General features: G+C 39.6%; 1 protein-coding gene across 2 annotated transcripts in view; it reads left to right on the top strand.

Moving 5' to 3' along the window:
• The window catches only part of Vps41 (VPS41 subunit of HOPS complex), a 157,162-nt gene that overhangs the window by 72,387 nt on the left and 63,394 nt on the right, over positions 1 to 21,381 (top strand). For both annotated transcript variants that reach the window (XM_028860126.2, XM_037205920.1), the window contains exons 8-9: positions 16,007 to 16,126; positions 17,207 to 17,353. In XM_028860126.2, the coding sequence (XP_028715959.1) occupies positions 16,007 to 16,126; positions 17,207 to 17,353 (267 nt within the window). The remainder of the gene's footprint in view (positions 1 to 16,006; positions 16,127 to 17,206; positions 17,354 to 21,381) is intronic.

Here is a 21,381-nt window from a genome sequence, read left to right as displayed (position 1 = left end):
CCATGTCTAGGCTAAGAAGTATATCTTTTATTTTTTATTTTAAAAACTATTTTATGTGTATGGTGTTTTGCCTGCATGTATATCTATCTGTGCACCACATGCATTCCTGGTGCCCTCAAAGCCCAGAAGATGGCATCTGATCCCTTGGAACTAGAGTTACAGATGGTATGAACCACCACGTGGGTACTGGGACTCAAACCTGGGTTTTCTGGAAGAATAGCTAGTGCTATTCTTCAGCACCTTGATTTTTTTTTCTTAAGTAAGAAAAAAAGGCTTTTATAGATGTTTTAAGTATTGACTATAATTTGTGATTAATTTCATTTGGAAAATGTTGGCAGACCTTCAGGACTTACTAATTTATAGGTGTTTATAAACCTTGAAACATGAGGAAAGCAAAGACTACATTGGTCCAAAGGCAAAGTCTTATTGTTTTTATTTATTTATTACTTATTTTTTTAATTAAGATTTTTTTCATTCATTTTACACACCAAAGATCCCCCTTTTCCCTCCTCCCCCCCACTACCCCCAACAAGAAGGCAGGGCCTCCCATGGGGAGGCACATTCAGTAGAGGCAAGTCCAAGCGCTTCCCCCTGCCTCAAGGCTGTGTGAGGTGTCCTATCATAGGTAGTGGTCTCCAAAAAGCCCCCTTATGCACCAGGGATTAATTCGGATCCTACCGCCAGGGGGCCCCCCAAACAGATCAAGCTACACAACTGTCTCACCTTGCAGAGGGCCTAGTCCATCCCCATGCAGGCTCCATAGCTGTTGATCCAGCTATTCATGAATTCCCACTAGTTTGGTTTGGTCGTCTGTGCAGGATTCCCCATTGTGATCCTGATACACTTGCTCATAGAATCCCTCTTCTCTCTCTTTGACTGGATTCCTGAAGCTCTGCCTGGTATTTGGCTGTGTATCTCTGCATCTGCTTCTGTCAGTCATTGGAGGAAAGCTCTGTGATGACAATTAGGGTATTCGCCGATCTGGTCACTAGGGTAAGCAAGTTCAGTTCAGGCACCCTCTCCACTATTTCTAGTAGTCCAAGCTGGGGTCATCCTTGGGGATTCCTGGCAACTTCCCTAGCACTGGGTTTCTCTCTATCCCCATGATATCTCCCTCTATGATTAAGAAAATGTGGTAAATATACACAATGGAGTACTACTCAGCAGAGAAAAATGACATCATTAAATTTGCAGGCAAATGGATAGAACTAGAAAATATCCTGAATGAGGTAACCCAGACTCAGAAGGACAAACATGGTATGTACCCACTCACAAGTGGGTACTAGATGTAAAGCAAGGGATAACCAGACAACAACCCACAACTCCAGAGAAGGTAGCTTACAAGGAAGACCCAAAGAGGGATGCACGGATTGCCCTGGGAAGGGGAAATAGATGAGATCTCCATGAGTAAACTAGGGGTGCAGGGTGGGCAATGGAGGGTAGGGGATAGGGGATGAGAACATAAGGGAATGGGATGGTCGAGCAGGGATGGAGTGGGCAGTCTTATTGTTTTAACTGGAGTTTTAAACTAGAACCAGAAATGAACAGAACCAGTTGATGAGTCCAGCATTTAGCAACTATTAATAACCTTACAATAATCATATATCATGGGCACCAAGAGTCTTCTGTAAAGAGTGGGAACCAATCACATAGAAGAAAAGAAAAATAAAGGCAAATACTATAATTGAGAGGCTTGAGTCAGAAATAACTTGACATTCAAAAACTTAGAGGATGCCCAGATGGAGGTATGATGTGGAATAGAGGTGATTTTACAGGTAAGAACACTAATTACACACTTATCTATTCTATAGTCCTTTACAGTATGTGCCAACTTCTATAAACAGGGTTGAAGTGGCCCATGAGCAGGGGATGGAGAAGGCAGGCAGGAAAGTGAAAGTCTGATATTAAGATATGTGGGCTATTCATAAAAATAGTTAGTCATCTTATTTAATATTTTAGTTTTTAAAGTACTTTTAAAGGATTGATTGATTTATGTATTTTATATACATATGAGTGTTTTGTCTGCACAGCAGAAGAGAGCATCAGGTCCCATGGGACTACAGTTATAGATGGTTTTGAGCCACTATGTGGGTGTTGGAAATTGAACTCAGGACCTTTGGAAGAGCAGCCAGTGCTCTTTTGTTTTTAGGTTCTCAAGGTAACTTCTTAGTAGTTGAATATTGTAGTTGAGTTTATGGATTTCACTGCTTGACATATGAGCATAAAAGCTTATTCAAAATTCTGTTTTGTTTCCTTGTTGAAAAAAGAAAGAAAGAAAATAAGAAGCTCATCTTTGAAAAGTGTCATCAGAGGGAGTGCTAGCACACGGGAACCAGTGGATTTTTATCCAAGTAGGAAGAAATCTAATAAATGAGCAAAGACAGTGAGGTTCCACTGTAGACATAAAGCTGCCAAGTCTGGATGCTTTTTTCAGTTGTAAGGTTTTCTCTGTCGGCAAGATAAACAGCTTTATACAACCTTTACCTTTGAACTCCAAAATACATTTCAGTGATAACTGATTCTACTTCTTTGACAAATTATTAGCTCATTGTGATGATGTTTGCAGTGAAGTTTATTTGTAGAAGTGAGATAGTCAACTGCTTGACATTGTTGCAGAATCAAATAAAGGGACCTGGGTGTGGACACAGGTTGCTTTATATGCTAAAAACCATCAGTCAGCAAACAGGGAAAGGACCTGTTTGAATGAAATGAGGACAGTCACTTCCCTGTTCTGGGCTGGAGGCTTTGTGGTGGTTTTTGTTTGTTTGTTTGTTTGTTTTGGGGGTGATGATGAAATAGTTGTATCATACCTTGACTGTAGGCTTCCACTGGTGATATGCAAATAAAAATTGCATTTGAATATTCTAAGGATGATCCAATAAAATAGATTCCTTAAAATACAATTTTAACAACATTTTCAAGATTATTTTGTTTTTCCAGCTTTATTGAGGTGTATTTAACACATATAGTTCAATATGAGGATTTGATCAAGCATACCTGGTTCTCTCATGTAGTTATATTTTCTTATATGTGATGAAAAGACTTAAGATCTAGTCTCAGTACATTTCAGTCATCCACTTATTAACTATGGTCCCTATATTGTACATTGGATCCTCAGAACTTACACAGCTTGAGGTGGAAAAACGTCTGCCCCATGCCCAACACCTCCATTCAACCACCCCAGCTGTAAATGTTTTCAGCAGTGCGATTGCCAAGGAGCCTTTCATCCTGCTGGGATCACTAAACACAGAGTGCAGAGGCATTTTCTTATGTGCTTCTTTATCCTTTGGTCAGATGGGACCCAGATATTTTTAGGGTTTAAGGATTTAGACATGAGCTATGTACAGTGTATGCACAGTCCAAGGACGTGACTATGCAGGATAGTTATGAACATTGTCCTGAGATGGCCATGGGCAGCCTGTACCATTTCACACAGTTCTTCCATTATACTCTTCAGCTAAGCATTTGTGAAGAATTAAGAATATATGCTTGAAGACTTCCTGTCCAAGTCAGTATTAAGCCATAGGACATCACCAAGTTTATGTGCTGATGATTTATGTTGAACTGCTAAAAAAAAAAAAAAAAAAAAAAAAAAAAAAATCCCCTTTTTCTTCTATATACTATATTTCAAGTTGTGTTTCCATTCCTAGAATTTCATGCTGTCAGCAGATCAACACTGTAGAAACACCAATTAACAGGAAGTAGAACACAAATGTAATTTTCACAAACCATTTTTCTCAATCATAAAAAACCAATTTGTAAATTAACTCCATGGCAATGTATTTTGGTAGAGTTTTTTGTATCTTCTATACTGGTTCAGGGTAAATATAGAAATCAGTTTCTTAAACTAGTAATCACTTAAGTCACAACATTGACATTTTATTTTTTCATTTATACCAAATGTCAGTTGATTTCCTGGTGTCTATATGTAGGATTCCCAGTCTTTGATATCGACAGTGGATGTGGAATGTGGGAAGGGTCCATGCCAGCTTCATTTTCTTTTATGAATCCCTTGACACAAGGCCATCAACTGCCCATTGAGAAGACCTTTCTGCAAGGAGTTCAACTAAAATTTCCACATATAGTAGTTATCTTTTGGTGCATGTGTATATGTGCATGTTCACATGTATGTGTGTATGCATGTAATTGTGTCTGACCATGCAAGTGGAGACCAGTGGACAAACTCAGCTGTAGTCCACTTATTTTTTTCTTCCTTCTTCCTTTTTTTTGTTTTGTTTTAAAAAGGGTCTCTCACCTACCGGAACCTCACTATGTAGACTGAGATGACCAGTCATTGAGCCTCAAGTAATTGGCCTTCCTTTGACTCCCCACTACTGGAATTAAAAGCATATGGTTGGCTTCTTTTGTGTGGGTTCTGGGGATCAAACTCACACCTTTATGCTTAAAAGACAAGCACTTTGCGGCTGTACTCCAGCCCTTTCTATGTGTGATAATATGTGTATTGATCATAGCACCTCCTTGAATCCTTCTCTTCCTGAAGCAATCAAGCCACTGTCACTTCTTATTTACTGTATTTCTCATTGCATATTTGAGTAGTAGAATTGCCAGTTAGTGGAGAGATGCTCATCATGTTTTCTTGTGGGACTTAATACAGATTGACTGTTATTAATATTCCTTCCCTTTCTTTCTAAGTAGGGCTGAATAAAACAGGATTACAGGTACAGCTGTTGTTAGTGTCACTCATACAAACTAGCGTGCTCATTTCAAGGACTACTCAGCTCAGATCTGTTTCTTGAGCACATCTTTGTGGGGGGTTCCAGGTAATGTTATTGCTTGCACACTGTATTGTGACAGTGGGTGGTGGTTTTTTCAAAAGAATGTGAGTGGGGAAGTAGTAGTGGAATGACATTGGTAAGATCATTAATTAATCAGAATGATGATCTGGTGAGAAATGAATGTTCTGAATCATTGGAGAAAGAAACATGTGCGGGCATTTTTCTTTGTATGTATGTACATATGTAAGGATATGAGTTTTGCTTTGGAGAAATCTTATAGGGGTATTTTCTTTATTTTTAAACTTTCAACCAATATTCCTCTTTGTTATTTTTAACAGTGAAGATTGGAACATACTAAATACCTAAATGGGCTGTGTGTCCTATATCCGTAGATCATCAGAATTGCCATGGCGTATTAGGAAGAGGATGTCAGAAAGATGATGTTTTAAGATGGAGCAATTTTAGGATGTGATTTGGAGGAGGCTTTAGGAGGCGCGTGTTTGTTCTGGAATGGATGCTGTAAAGAGGCCAGAGTAATTGTGTTCTTGAGTATTTAAATAAGTCTTATCTAGGAGGACAGAGGCTAAGCCAAGGCTGAAGTATAGTAGTAAAGAAGCTTGGTCTTTCACTTTCCACAGGATGAAGTGTGTGATTATTTTTTTTGGAAAGCCTTCATTGAGACATGCTTATGGAATGATCTTGTCTATACCAAGATCCTTCATGCTCGCAGAGTGGCCTTGTGTACTGCTGGTGCTCTGTAAAGTTGCTTGTTTGTCAGAAGACCAAGGCTTCCCTGTGAGTGACAAGGCAGGCCCTTTATAGATGTTAGCCTTTCTCTTTGTCAGTGGGAGTAAGTAAAGTGTCCGCATCTGATAGAGTATTTTTGTTGGTGCACTTTTCCAAAGTGTATGAAGGGTCCCATGGCATTGGAAATATAATTATGTATGTAGGTAGATTCAGGATTGGCTATAGACCAAATCATTGATTGTAGTATGTCAGAGCAGGATTATGAACATACTTTTTGGGCTTCATTTGGACATTCATTTAATTTTATTTGTTAGAAGCATTCATTTATTTTATAATAAAATAGTGAAAGAATGCATAAAGTCATCTCAATTTAGGACTTGTTTCTATTTAAAATTTTATAGTATATAGAATTCCCTGCATTCTTAAAGTTGTTTAGTATTGTTTAATATTTTCCCGATTGTCCATTCTACATGTCTGTTTAGTTTTCTTAGCCTTTCTTCTGTTATTGAACCTTTAGTTTGTATCCGTGTTTGTCAGCAGTCTACTTGTGTTGTTTTTTTTTATCATTATTATTATTAATGTATTTTTGAGACAGAGTCTCACGTAGCCCAGACTTCTGGCTTCAAACTCCTACCTAGCTAAGGGTAACCATGAACTTTTGATCCATCTCCCTCCATATCCTGAATGGTAGGGATATAGGAGTGGATAATCACACCTGGTTTATTTTGTCCTAGAGATAGAGCCCAGGACCTCATGCTTGTTAGGCAAGCACTCTACCAACTGAGCTCCAGATCCAGTCCACTAATGCAAATTAGTTTTACAAATTAATAGTCTTCACTGTGACATTTCCATAATGCACACATTGTGTTTTGATTTCTATCAACCCTTCTTATGACCCATTCTTTTCTTGGTTCCTATTTCTCTTTGCTAGTCTCTCTCTTCCTCTGTTCCCTTTCCCTAATGGTTTCTCTTCTACTTATAGTTTGTATTTAAAATCTGTCTGGTTTATTTCACTTAGCATAATCTCCATTTTCATTCATTGTTCTGCATGTGATATATCATTCTTTGTGATTGACGAGTATTCTACTATGCATTTATGCTATATTTTCTTTATGCTTCCATCTGCTTGTAGGCATTTAGGTTTATTTCATAATTTAATTATTAAGAATAATATTGCAGAAAACATGGATGGACGAATGTCTCTGTAGTATGATTAGATTTCTTGGGATATATATTTAGGAGTGGCATAGTAGAATCATATGGTAGTTCTATTTTTTGTTTTGTTTTGTTTTGTTTTTGAGGAACTTACACACTGACTTTAACAGTGACTTGACTAATTTTCATTTTCATCAATAGCATATAATAGGCCCTTCTTTCTCCCACATTGTCATCAGCATTTGCATTTTATTTTGCTATTTTGTTTTATTGATAATAGCGATTCTGACTGTGTTGAGAATCTCAAATACATGATATTTGAATTCCCTGGCTCCCAGAAAAATTCATGTTTTTCATCTATTTATTGGTCATTTGTTCTTCTCTTGAGAAGTATTTGTTTAGATCAGTTAGCCCCTTATTGACTGAATAGCTTGTTCTTTTGGTGATTAAATTTTGTTAATTTGTTATATATTCTAGATATTAAGACTCTGTCAGGTAACTAGCCATCAAGCATATTTTCCGATCTATATGCCATCTCTTCACTTGGTCATTTTCTTTGTTGTGCTGAATCTAGGAATCTTTGGGCATGAACTTTTGTCTGTTGGTTGAACTATTTTCCTAGCATTGATTCCTTTGATTAGAATTTTTAAGTCAAAGGTTATGACTAGTTTTTATGTATTTGAACACATTGCTGAGTAAACTTAAATTTCGAACAATGCACACTCGTTTGTACCAGCTATGTGCAAATAGCTTACTTCATTGTGTTCTCTGCCAAACATTATTTTGCAATGTCTTTTAACTATTAGAAATTTTGAACATTCATATTATTCACATCCATTTCTACCTTTGTAATATGTCTGGTGACATTCTTTGCTCAGGGCAGCTTTTAATATTATAATAGAAGCCAGGCCATTGAAGACTGTCCACTTGATATTTATTGTCAGTTTGAAAACAAATTATTGCTGCCTAATGAATAGCCTGAAGCCTTTTTATCAATATTGTCTAAATCTGGGATAATTATTCCTGTTCCTAGGGGGATACTATATAGGAGTCCAAGTAAGACTTACAGTAGAAATTGAAGTATCTAAGAAGTGGTTGCATATGTTGATTGCATATTGCATATGATTGCATATGTATATCATATCCCATAGATGTGAGTCTGTTCAAAACCCACTTTATAGACCTACCTGTGACTGACTGTGTGCCTGGTCTTTCATGAAGCAACTGACTGTGTGCCCAATTAATGTCAGCCTTTCATAATGACGATAGGGAAGGTAATTTAACAAATTAAGATGGATCCATTTAACTTGTTTTTTCTGTTGAAGGAGGTCATGATCATAAGATTTTTCTTCCCTTTGTTTTACATAGAGCTATGTGAAGGGTTTATTCAAATATACAAATAAGATAGCTTTCATATTATGCAAGTTTATCAATTTTGTATTTCTTTTTTATACCCTTCTTGCCATGATTCCCTCCCAGTGGTCCACTACAGTTGAGGTGCTATACAGGTAAAATTAGAGATTTTTGTTCCTGACACAGGATGTGAGTTCAGATGTGGGCAGCTTTTAGACTTTCTCTTCTCTGCTGCTGAAGGTCTGACCTTGAGTCCAGGCCTCAAGATACATCCTTAAGTGCCACAATCTGAACTATAAGCCCATCTGTTAAGTCTGGTGATATGGATCTGTGTGGAAGATTTTCTTATAGTAGCAGGATTATTAATAAATGGTACAATCATTTCTCAACCATTTATAGTCAGGAACTTGCATCTGTAAATATTACAGATGACAGGGTTAAATGGTCTACCCTTTATATATATTTTAGTCTGTAGTGGTAGATGGGTTGATGTACAGATTTACATCTGTCATCTGTTTTACAACACAAAAGAAACTCCTCCTCAAGGGATCCCTGGGGTTCAGCAACTTCTTTTCATGTGGACTTTACCTTACAATGACTCAGTTTTGTTTTGTTTTCAACTATTAATATGTCCACATAGTTTTCACAAAATTAGCTAGATTTCAGTGCTTACATCATGTTTCCTGTATTTCCTATAAAGCACATAGCTGGTCAGCAGGCTGTGAGACTCCTGTATGCATAGGTGCTTTCTGTAGCAGGGGTGTTTGGTCTGCATTTGACTTCTTTTAAGCACATGAAGTTGCCTTTAGAAAAAGACATTTGAAGGAATATAACATATCCAGAAATTAACCAGTGAATTTAAAGCAAGAAGATACTTCAGATTGTCCCCCTTTCTTGCCATGTTTTATGATCTTTCTTGCAGGAGATTAAAACAAAACAAACCAAAAAACGAACAAAAAAACCTGTGTTTTAAACCTTGGTCCTGAGTCAAAGCTGGAAGCAAGATGAAGGTTTCCACTTGCTCCCCTGGCTACTTGGCCATTCCTGGCTCTGTCCGAATTCTAGGCTCCTCTCTGCTGTACCATCCAGTACCTTCTCCACACTGGCTAATGTTTCATTCAGTTGTCCTTTCCATTTGCAAGAAAGACTTATTTCAGTTTTAGTTATGGGAGGATATGCGTGCTCTGTATGTGCCTTGTATGTGCGGGTGCCCATGGAGGCCAGTTAGCCCTGATGTAGGAGCTGAGAACTGAGTTCTGAGTCCTCTCAGAGAGCAGCAAGCACTCTTAACCACTGAGCCATCTCTCCAGTCCTGTGTTTCTGCTTTTAGAATTTTATCTTGATGTTTTTCAAGTCTTTAAGTCCCATAATATGACTTCCTACCTTTATATCTTTGTCTTGTTTTACTGAGATTTCCTTGCTAGGTTCTGATTTGCTGAAATTTATCTTTTTAAAAGATTCCCACATTACTACTACTACTACTACTACTACTACTACTACTACTACTACTATCATTATTGATTTTTAAAGACAAGGTTTCTCTGTATAGCCCTGGCCATCCTGAAACTTGCTTTGTAGACTATCGTTTCGAGGCTGTTCCCTAACTCAGAGATTCACCTGCCTCTGCCTCCCGAGTGCTGGGATTAAAGGTGTGTGCCATCCCGCTATTCCCTCCATATTGTTATCTTTTCATTGTCTAGCATCTCATCTGATTTAGCAGAAGTTATCTTTTATGGAATTGTTTTTCTTGAGACCCTTGGTCCTTCCTATAGGACCATATCTGGTGTCTTTCAAATCTGCTTCCCATGGCATGATCTCACTGTCCCAGTCTTTGCTAAATTTTTTTTTTTGTCTGCCTCAAAGCAAGCAGCATTGCATGTGTTGAGGAAGGCTAAAAAGTTATGCTGTCCATAAAGATCCTGAGCTGACAATTGAAACACGCAACTTGCCTCTATCTGGGGATTTGGGTGATTGGTAATGATAGCACGGGGGCCAGAACCAGAGCCTTTATCACAACTGTTAGGGAGCTTGGCACAGGTGTGGGAGATTCTGGGATGTGCATCCTACACCACTCTGTAATGTAGAAAAGTGTTAGATACATCTATCAGCACAAAACACAGAAGAATAAAGTATATTGCTGGTATGTGAAGGCTCCTATTGAAATATAAGTACTGAGAGTGCTGACTGCCAGAATGTGGATTTATGGGAAATAAAGCTCTAAAATACTTTCTCCAACAACAACAAAAATATAGACCTCTTGGAAACAGCTTTTCCTCTCCATGTACTTAGCTCCCATTGAGCTTAAATTGCTCTCAGTATTGGGATAATGACAATTCGATAATACAGGATGTGGAAGACAAACCAAATAAATTAACCAGCTGCTTTTAAGGCTAGTTCGCTCAATGACTTACCCCTAAAATGCTTTGTAGAGCATTCGTGCTCAGTAGGTCTCTAGGCAGTTTTATGACTAGAAGAAAGAAATGGATTTTATTAAATGTCAGTGAAATAGGGGCAGATAGCTTTGTGGTACTTAAATTAGTGCGGAATGTTTGTAAGAAAAGTAGTTTATCTTTCTCTGAATCATCAGTGCAGAACCTTCCTTGGCATTCCTGCTAGAAAATGTGTTCCTCCTCAAAATTCCCATAGATTAGGCTAAAACAGTAAATGGAAGTGCACTATTTGGTGCTGATCTCCTGTGTGGAGCCCTGTATCTTGGAGTAAATCCCACAGAAGGCCGGTGATAAAAAAAAAAAAAAACCTCAGCAACCACTAGCAGACACATGAAGTTGAATGCCGTATGAGGCTTCGAAGCTAGACCTTGTGAGCGAGGAATATGGGCAGAGGAACTGATAAGGAGCCAGGGACTTGATGCAAGGAGAAGAGCTGCTTAGGTACAGAAAGCCAGAGAGGTGAATGCCATCCAGTCCAGAGCCTTCTGCAGGGCCCAGAAGAACATCACTGTGCAGGCCAAACATAGGGCACATCTGTGTCCTTTAATGAAGAGAGATCAGCAGCTGCTTAAATGGAGCATGAGAAAACTGACATTAAGAGTAGTTTTCAAATTTCGATAAGCTTTGTATAAGTTACATACTCTACCCTTGAGGAATGGACATTAGCCTGTCATTGCAGGAACTGGGCATGAGCTCAACAGAATAAGTCCCTTCTCTTATGTATTAATTGTGTGAATAAGCTTGGAGGTCTTTTCATTTTAGAGATGGCAGATTCTCATGTATTGGATGCAGTTTTTGAAGTATCAGGAGTTATAGATGGGTTGTATAGCTGAAAAGAGGCTCTGGGCCATTACATAGCTCCACAGAAGTGGCAGACATATCATGAATTGACAATGAGGGGAGGATTAAGAATAGCCCTCAGAAAGCCTACTTGCTGTCTCCTGTCCATCATACCCATGTGTCTAGCAAAGAGAAAGGCATGGTCCTTACCCCAGCATGGAGAGGCAGGGAAGCTCAGATGATACCCAGACCCAGGGAAGAGGATGCCGTAACTGGACAGTGGTGCTATGATTGGACCAGCATGATTATAAAGCACATAACAGGGCCAAGCAATTGGAGAGACATGACTTACAGAAGATGCTTGTCATTTTCATCCATAAAAGACAATAGTGATATGATAAAAACTATTACATTTTGAGAAACACCCAAAAATCAGACAAATCACATTTAACTTACAATGATAAATAGTTCAAAATGTTTAATTTGTTTAGAGAAATTAGCATGTTTCCTCTTTTTGGTTTGGGGGTTTGTTTTGTTTTTCCAACATGTGACTTTTGCATACATGTCCTTGGCCTTTCTCTCTATGAAGCCTTCACTGAAAGTGTGCAGGGATCTTTGCTCTTCCCATCATGTCAAAGGAGTTTTTAGAGTTTGTCTGAACCAAACTTAACATGGACTGACCTCTGAATTCCTGTATCCTTCCTTTTCTTCCTTCCCCCTTCTAGAAGTTTTCCCCAGAGCTAGGACAAGACAAAGGGAGACAGGGGTCAGCTGGCCTCAGTTTCCCCTGCTAACCCAAGCACACTGATTGTACCAGAGGGGACTTGGTGGAGTGAATTTGGAAAAAACAAAAACAAAAACAAAAAAAAACAGAAGATAAAAATGTAACAAACTGAGACCATTGTCCTTGGAGGTGTGGGTGGGTAGAGGTGGAGATGGGTAGAAGCAAAGGTGGGTAGAGGTGGGGTGGGTAGAGGTGGGGTGGATAGAGGTGGAGATGGGTGGAAGCAAAGGTGGGTAGAGGTGGGGTGGGTAGAGGTGGAGATGGGTGGAAGCAAAGGTGGGTGGAGGTGGGGTGTGTTGAGGGTGGGGAAAAGAGTCCTCAAGCATCTTTGTGGAAGACTCTATAGCACTATGGACCCAAAGCTCTGTTTTAGACCTGGTTATTTTAACCTAGAAATTGGGTTCTTCTAAGATCCATGGTCTCTTGAGCCCTGGATGGTAGTTATCTAAGTTTCTATTACCAGACCTGATTTCCCTCCTGCTCACCAGGCCTTAACTCCAGTTAGACAGCAGCTGGTTGCTGCCGGATACAAATCTCACCATTACCTTTAGGATATTTTGCCATGTTGTATGTTGTGGTGCAGAGACATCCAGCTGGATTTCTTCAGATGTAAATATATAACGTGGAATGACTAACTGCAGGAACCAGGAAGAGTTCATAGGAGTGTGTGGGGTTGGGTGAGAGAATAGCAGGATGACTTCTTTTATCTAGTCAAATGAAGGGCATTTCTGTACTCTTTCCATGTCTTACTATACAGCAAGAAAAATCAACACCCTTTCACCTAATTGCACAATTTTTAAAATGGCTAATATCTCACTTTCTTTTTCCTTTCAAATGAATTTCTAGTACTTTGAGAATAACTAGAATTAATTCCTTGAGATTTTCTATGGTCCTTCATGAGAGGCACATGGTAAACTGATGTGACTAAAACTCTTTTTATGGACTTCAGTGGAGTGTCTTTGTTTGGCTTCTGTGTGGCTTGCGTAACTTCCATATCTGTAATCAGATGTTTCTCTTCTGACCACCCAGTCCCAAATAACTTACTCAGGCTGAATATAAATTACAAATGCTTGGCAGGTAGCTCAGGCTTATTACTAGCTAACTTTTACATTTAAATGAACTCATATTCCGGTTTACACTCTGCCACGAGGTGGTACCTTTATTAGCATGGCATGTTCATCTCTAGCTCCCTCTGCTTCTGGCCAGTGACTCCTGACTGCACTAACAAGTGAGAGATACACATATTCATAGTGTGGAAAAGGATTGTTCCACAGCACATATCTGAGCTGTTTCCCTTTTCTCATTTTGATTGGTTCCCTGAATGTTAGTTGCCTTAGTACTCTAGGTATAATATGATTTTCTTTTTTACAAAGTTGGAGAATATTTTTAATCTTTTATTGTCCTTTATTAACTTCTTATTTTTGTTATCCCTGAAGAATGGTGATATGAAGAATTAAATCTAACTTTTAAAGCTGCTGTCTGTTCGGTAGGATATCTTAGGCCTTTGGAGTCCCAAGGAAGAGATTTATCCCATTCTCTGGCTCATATCAATTCTTCTCAGATACCAAGCCTTCTGTAGGTGCCCAGCAATCCCAGTATGCCTGCGTTCTTTCATGGTGACAGCAGAAGTGGGGACAGTTTGGCCTTTACAGCCTGAGCCTTTGTGCTTCAGCTGTGGGTTCCCAGGACTAGCCTCCCATCCACCCTTGTCACACTGAGCATGCAGGGTTAGCACTCTGGTACCTAACTGAGCAGCTTCTGGCAGGCTGCTTTGCGAAGAATGTGAAATCACAGCCTCTTCTGGGTTCTCACTTTTTACAAATTTTATAGAATTTTTAATTTAAACTTAGGGTTGAGTTTACTTTTTTAAACAAAGTGCATATTGTTTATCTTTCCTCTCAATGCTGAGTTGGTTCTGAGGTGGGAATTGATGGTGGAAGAAATATGTTGCCACTCTACCAGGGTTCTTTCCTGTCCACCTAGCCAGCCATTTTTCTTAGCAGTTAGTGATCAGCACTCCCTGTGCCCTGCCCATATCTCACAATCCCCTCCAGACCAAGGCCACAGGTAGAGGAGAGATTCTGTGATCTTACCAGTTTCTCCTGGTTAAAACAGTTATTAACTGTTTATTTCTAGTGGATTAGGAATCCTTTTCTGTCACCAAAAATATACTCTTAATTTTTTTCTTTTCCAAATTTCAAACCTTGTAGCAAATTCATCATTCTGCTCACTTGGTTGGGCAGCGTCCTGTTAGGTCTTTTCCCTGTGTGACGAGAAGGGAAGAGTCTGAGTCTCAGTGCAAGGCCACCCCTGTGGATTTCTAGCTAGGTAGCTAAGGATAAGATGAGTTACAAGATCAGTGAAACTGGGTGCAATATTTCTGATGGAAGATGGATGGTGAGGCCAGCTTACTTTTGTACAAATAACAGAGAACTTCAAACATTTATAGCACATTGACATGAATATATTCAGCTTACTTATGAGAATGCACATTTTCTTTTTTATATCAATTCTAATTGTGGATATGTAAAAAATGAGAAAGATGTGTAGGAAATATAAGTAAAATAAAAATTTATTCTTAATGCGTGATCTTTCCTCCCCAGTGCTTTGGACATGGTTAGAGATACACAAAACACTGAAGTGAACTGAAACAGGAGTTTTAAAAATTCTCTTGTCTGGTGTGGTGGCATCTGCCAGTAATCCTAGAATTTTGGGGCAGAGAGATTGTAGGCCCACAATTCTACAACAAGATTCTAGGCCAGCAATAGTGGAACTTCTCTTTTCAGTGCTGTGGATATCACCCTGTATAAATAAAATACTGACTGGCCAGTAGCCAGGCAGGAAGTATAAGTGGGACAAGCAGAGAAGAGAATTCTGGGAACAGAAAAGTTGAGTCAGAGAGATACTGTCAGCCGCTGCCATGAGTACCAACATGTAAGATACTGGTAAGCCGCGAGCCATGTGGCAAGGTTTAGATTTATAGAAATGGGTTAATTTAAGATGTAAGAACAGTTAGCAAGAAGCCTGCCACAGCCATACAGTTTATAAGTAATATAAGTCTCTGTGTTTACTTGGTTAGGTCTGAGTGGCTACGTGACTGGCAGGTGAGAGAGAGTTGTCCTGACTGTGGGCCAGGCAGGACTGGAGAAAACTCCAGCTATACTTCAGGACCCTTGTTTCTGCTGTTGTATCTGTTCTCAGTACTAGTTAGTGAATAGTGGTGAAACACATACTCCTGGATGATGTGCTTTTAGTGACACATGGTAAAAATGTCATTGCTTAAAGAATTGAAGTTGAGTATATCATGAAAAATATTTTACAAATATGTGAATTATCAGAACTATATCTTCTTCAGGATTTAGGAGTTTTGACCAGTTATATTTTACATTAAAATTTCCAGTAGGATTTAACAGTAGATTCTACTCTATACAGTGTCTAGCTACTGTGGACTATTTAGAGCCCCTAGATCCTAAAGCAAATAATCTGTACTCTGTAATTTGATTTACTGTTCAAAAGATACTGTCAAATTATTTGCTTTGGATTAAATGAAAGAAAAGCTGACCGTTTCAAACTAAAGCAGTTTAATCTGTGATGACTTTCTTGTCAGTGAGAAACTTAAGAGGTTCTGATTTTCCAGTTTACAAAATGAATTGTTTCTTAGTTCCTTATTTGAAAAGCTTTCCTGAAGCTACTATTCACTAAGGCATTGTTTGCCCAGAGTCCTGGTGTTTTGGTGCCATCTCGTGGCTGGCATATGTCATAACCTCAATGCTCGAATCTGATTTAAATAGAGATCCAGGCGGTTTAAGATACATAGGGAATTCTTTCCAAAAGCAAGTTATCCACTAAAAATAAACACACACACACACACACACACACACAAAATCACACAATTTATATTGACTTATTTGTCACTTGGTAACACTGACAGGCAGAAGAGGTGAGTAAAAGATCTTTGTGACTCTGGGTGTCTGAAAGCCTGTGTTTTGCTGTGTCCTCAGTTGCTGCTGTTTGAACGGACATGGATGAACAGATGGAAGTCTTCAGTCCTGCACGAAGGGGAAGGGAACATAAGGAGTGTGAAATGGAAAGGCCATCTGATTGCTTGGGCCAATAACATGGTAAAGGCACCTGTCTGTCTCTCTAACCCTGTTCAGTGGCAGAAGCTTGGCCAGATTGAAAGGTCTGGGTCAGAGAAGATGATAACACACAATGGGGTGATGATTCTAATAGACACAAGTGACACTGATCCCACACCTCAGAGCCTAAGGAAGGCAGAGCACTTTCGGTTGTAGTAGTACAGTAATTCCCAACACACTGTAGACTGTGTTTTACAGTGGGAATCCTGAGGTACAGAGTAGCCAAGAGAATGAAAAGCCATTTTAATAATTGAAGGGCTGCTTCAGGAATGAGTTCTGGGACTGCCATTTACCCGTTGCCCAGGGGCCACTGATAGAAGTAAGTAGAGGCTATTTTTGATTTCTCCTTTCCTTCCAATATAATCATAGGCCAAAACATAGACCTGACATTTTAAAAGTGTGTTGTACTTTCAGTATTGCACTTATTTAAAGTTTATTTAACATGAAGTGGGTCCTGGAGAAAGTTTAAAAAGTAATCTTTTTCCATATCTGTCATATTATCTGAAATTTCAGTACATTATTGAGAAAATCAGTCCATTCGGTTGAACCTTCTCAGTTCAACCCTACTGTTTGGGGTTTTTCTTACTTCTCTTGGTTCCCAAAGAAAGTAAACAACCGTGGTCTCGAGCCTCATTTTCAGCCAGCAGTATGCTTGATGTTTCCATTTGAGCACTTTGAAATGTCACACGTAGTTTTCTTTGAGTGGATGGGTTTCCAGAACCAACACATTTCTGAAAAAGCAGACCTCATTCCTGTGCAGAGAGTTCCATGAGGAGTGCCTATCTACTGTCAGGTTACAAGCAGATGGTGTGTCTGTGCATTGCATGTTTGCGTTGGATTTACCTCACCCATGCTATCCACTAATAACACAGCCTCTGTCCAGAAAGAAGTATGTAGGTTGCTTGCAGTTTGGGTTCTCATAGGGTTTGTGTAAAGAATGATCGTGCCTTTGTGTGGCTCTTTGCCATGCCCAGTAAATACCATCATTGTCTTGATATAACATACTTACTGATATGTTCCCTTTCCAGAATGCAGGATGCCTAACATTGTTTTGTTTTGTAGGGTGTGAAGATTTTTGACATCACCTCAAAGCAAAGAATCACCAATGTTCCCCGAGATGATATAAGTCTTCGCCCAGATATGTATCCCTGCAGCCTCTGCTGGAAAGACACTCTGACACTCATTATTGGTTGGGGAGCTTCCATCAAGGTGATTTACCCGGTCTTTATATTAAACCCAGATCATTATAGATTCATTGAGAATGGTCTAAAGAAATACATATTCAATTCATGAATGATTTCTGGGAAACCTAATATTTTCACCTGAATGCTGTTGTAATAGGACAGTTTACTTCACAAGTACAGATTTTAAGATGTGCTCTTGCTTTTCTATGATGTGCAAAGCAATTGCCCTTTTCTGTTCTCAGGATGATGCTGTATTTGTTGAGTTCTGTTTTCATTTCCCACAATCCCACTGCAGTCTCTTAGCTGTTTATGGAGCATGTGATTTGTTTTGGTGGTTTACTCAGGTGCTCATCTTGATATTACCCTTTCTTTGTCTTCACCTGCAACCATTTGTTTCATTTGGGTTATTGATGGTAATGAGATAAGATTAAAACTAAATAATCCTGCATGTTTCTTAATTTAATGACATAGAGACCCTGGCTCATTATCTATAATTTGGTTGTGAGCCTAGCCTTTAATGGCTGAGCCATCTCTCCAGCCCTATAATTTGATTTAAGATTTTTTTCTTACATTTGATTATCTCACCCATATGTGCCTTGATAAAGTAAAGCTGCTCTCCAGAAGGGAGCCCAGACCCCACTCACCTTTATTTCATGCTTACCAGTGCCTCTGCTAGAGTAGGTACTTGAATCTCAGAAGTTATTGCTTCCCTTTAAAGGTGAAATACATAATTTAAAAACAAACTAAGATTTAGCTAAAGGAAAAAATGTGTAAGAAAGTATCTCAGCAACAGTTTAATATTTAGAGTGAGACAGACTTGAGATTGATTCCATCCTTCCCACGTACTTTTTAGATGGATGTGGGAGGGCATGGAACTTGGCGTATTGTAATAGCTTATCAGTGTTACCTATTAAAACATGAATCCAATAAGGGAAACGAGACACATGAGTAGAAAGGAAAAGTGTGACAGTAACTAGTGTGGTGCCTTGCTGCCCAGACCAGCACCGTTGCCTCTATGCCATGCTCTTCTGTCCTCACAGTGCCTCGATGCAGGTTCTCTTCTTTTCAGATTGGACTTGAAGTGCTTAGTTATATGAAAAATAAATAAGTGATTAAGTTTAGGATGGAGAGATTACCCGAGTTGTCCACCTGGTTCTAAGTGCAGTCCCAGTGTCTCAGTTACTTTTCATTGCTGTGACAAAACACCATGACCAAGGCAACTTAAAAAGGAAAGTGTTTAATTGGGCTTATGATTTCAGAGAGTTAGAGTCCATAATGGCAGGGCAGTGTGGCAGTGTGGCAACAAGCAACAGACATGTGGCCGGAGCAGCCAAGAGCTCACATCATGATCTGCAAGTAGAAGGTACAAAGGAGGCACACTGGGAATGATGCAAGTCTTTTAAACCCCTCAAGCCTACCTCAGTGACACATCTCTTTCAACAAGCCACCCCTCCGGATCCTTTCCAAATAGTTCTACTAACTGGAGACCAAGTATCCAAGCACATCAGCCTATGGGGGCCATTCTCCTTCAAACCACCACATTACATTCCCTGGCCCTTTATATTCATGACCATATCATAATGCAAAATTCATTTAGTCAAAATTCAGAAGTCCTCATAGTCTTTCAGTCTCAAGACTATTTAAATTTCCAGAGTTCCAAGCCCCTTCTTTTCAAGGCAGTTTCTTAATTGTAAACCCCTGCAAAATCAAAAAGTAATTGCATACTTCCAACATATAATGGCACAGAATATACATTACCATTCCAAAAGAGAGGAATAGGGCAACCTATTGGTCCAGAAAATACTGGACCAAGAAAGACCAAGACCCAGTAGGGCAAACTACAAGTCCTGTATCTAGTTCCCATGTCCAATGGCAAAGGGCTTTGCTGCTGTCAGTCCACTTTTCTCCCTTGGACTGGTTTCACTGTGCAGCCCTCTTTGACTCTGGCATCTCCAGCATCTTGGGGTTTCTACTGCAATCCAGGCTTCACTTTCACAGCTTCACAAAATGGCCTCTCCAGGCCCCTTGCCATCTCAGGGCCATCACCCAGGGACTGCTCTGTTACAAATTCTCTGATCTTAGCAACTCTCCTTAACCATGAAGGAAGTTTTCACAACTCCTTTTCTAGTGTATCCTTCCTGGCTCTAAGGCCAGAACCACTTGGACAACAGGTCCAAGTTTGGCTGATGGCTTGAGGTGGAGCCTGGCCTCTGACGATTGCAGCCACCTTCCTTTCCTGTTGCTTTTTAGAAAGCAGAAAATTTCTTTGGGCTGTTTACTTTTATAGGTTGGAAACCTAGCCTAAGGGCATCCCTTCCTTTATTCCATTTTGGATTAGCCTCTCCTTCATCTTCTTATCTCTTTCAGCATACTCCTTAGATCCAACATTACCTTTTTTGGTGCTATTTTTTTTTTCTCTTTAAACTACATTTTGTATGTATTTTTTCCCTGCTTCACTTCTTCATTGTAAGACCTAAGAGTGATTGCTAATAATCATGTGATAGAGTCAATATTAGATTTCCTTGAAGTCTGTAGTTCCAGTGAAATTAGTTCATGGCTTTTCAATTTCCCTTCATGCAAATTCTTTCAACAAGGGCAGAAAGCAACTTGTTCTTTGCCAAACTATCACAAGAGTAGTCTCTATTCCAGTTGCTAATATTGTTTCCCTCTGAAACATCTTGAGCTAGGCCTCCACAGTCCACATAGCTCTCAGCACTATTACCTTACAAGCTCCTACTAGACAGCCTGGTTAACCCTGCTTACAGCTTTCAATCACTTTCCTACCCCCAAACCCAAAGTCTTCCACATTCCTCCAAAAACAACACAGTCAGGTTCTTCACCGCATTAGCCTACTCCTTGATACCTACTTCTGCTTTATTGTTTTTCTGTTGCTATGATAAAACACTGACTAGGGCAATTCATGAAAGAGCTTTTCATTGGGCTTATGATTTGAGAGGATTAAGAGCCTATCAGAGCATGGCAGTAAGCAGCAGACATGTTGACTGGAGCATCTGAGAACTCACATTTTGATCCACAAATAGGTGGCAAAGAAAGGACACACTGGGAATTGTGACTGCAAATCTTTGAAACTTTAAAGCCCACCCCTGGTGACAAACTTCCCCCAACAAGGCCACACCTTCTAATCCTTCCCAAACAGTTCACAGAGTAGGAACAAAGCATCCAAACCCATGAGCCTGTGGGGCCATTCTCATTCAAACTAACCATGCCAGCAATCCCAGTGAGGGAGATGGAGAAGGAAGGAGCTGTTATACAAGAAGACAGTATGTTACTTCTGAGGTAGAGCAAGCTGGCTAGGCTTAGGTTCTCTCTCAGAGCCTCCAAGGAAGTGCTGCCCTGCCCACACCTCATGTCACCTGATTAGTGAAACTGATTGGACTTGTAGCTGTAGACCCATAAAGTGATTGCCTTTCTGTGCAAAACTGCCAGATTTGGGGTTATGTGTTAGAACAGTTGTAGATCATGAATACACATTCTCTATGTTTAAATAATAGCCTACAAATTTATGTCAAGTATGTTACTTTATTAGAGATTTTTTTTCTTCAGACTAAGTCATATTTTGAGCATTTCTCAATTCAGAAATCTTGGTGAGCAATCTTGATTGAGAAAAACAACTAGAAGTGGCATAATAAAGCATGTAGTTAGAGATATATTCTATTTATTTTGTATGGCCACCAAACACGAAGCACCTGTAGGCAGTGGTTGCTGCAGATACAACAATAGGCAAGTTAGTCCATTCTTTTACTGGACAATTTCTGTTCTGGTGAAGGAAGATAGAAGTCAAAGAGCAAGTAAACACATGATGATGGGAAATAGCAAGGAGGACATTCAAACAGGATAAAGGTAAAGGGGCTCTCTGAAAGCTACCGCGTAATTCATGTAGAGCTCTGAGAGGACAAGTTCTGCAGCTCCGAGGAAGTGCTGAGATGGAGCAGCTAGAAGTCAGGAGTGGAGCAGGGTGGAGCAGAGGGTAGGTGAAGATAATGGGAGAGAGGGCTGTGTGGGGGTGGGGTAACAGAGCGCAGTATCCTGGCT

The sequence above is a fragment of the Peromyscus leucopus genome, chromosome 5 (assembly GCF_004664715.2).
Source record: "Peromyscus leucopus breed LL Stock chromosome 5, UCI_PerLeu_2.1, whole genome shotgun sequence".
Taxonomy (NCBI): Eukaryota; Metazoa; Chordata; class Mammalia; order Rodentia; family Cricetidae; genus Peromyscus; species Peromyscus leucopus.
Note: the sequence above shows the minus strand (reverse complement) of the source record. Positions and strands in the feature narration are given on the sequence as shown.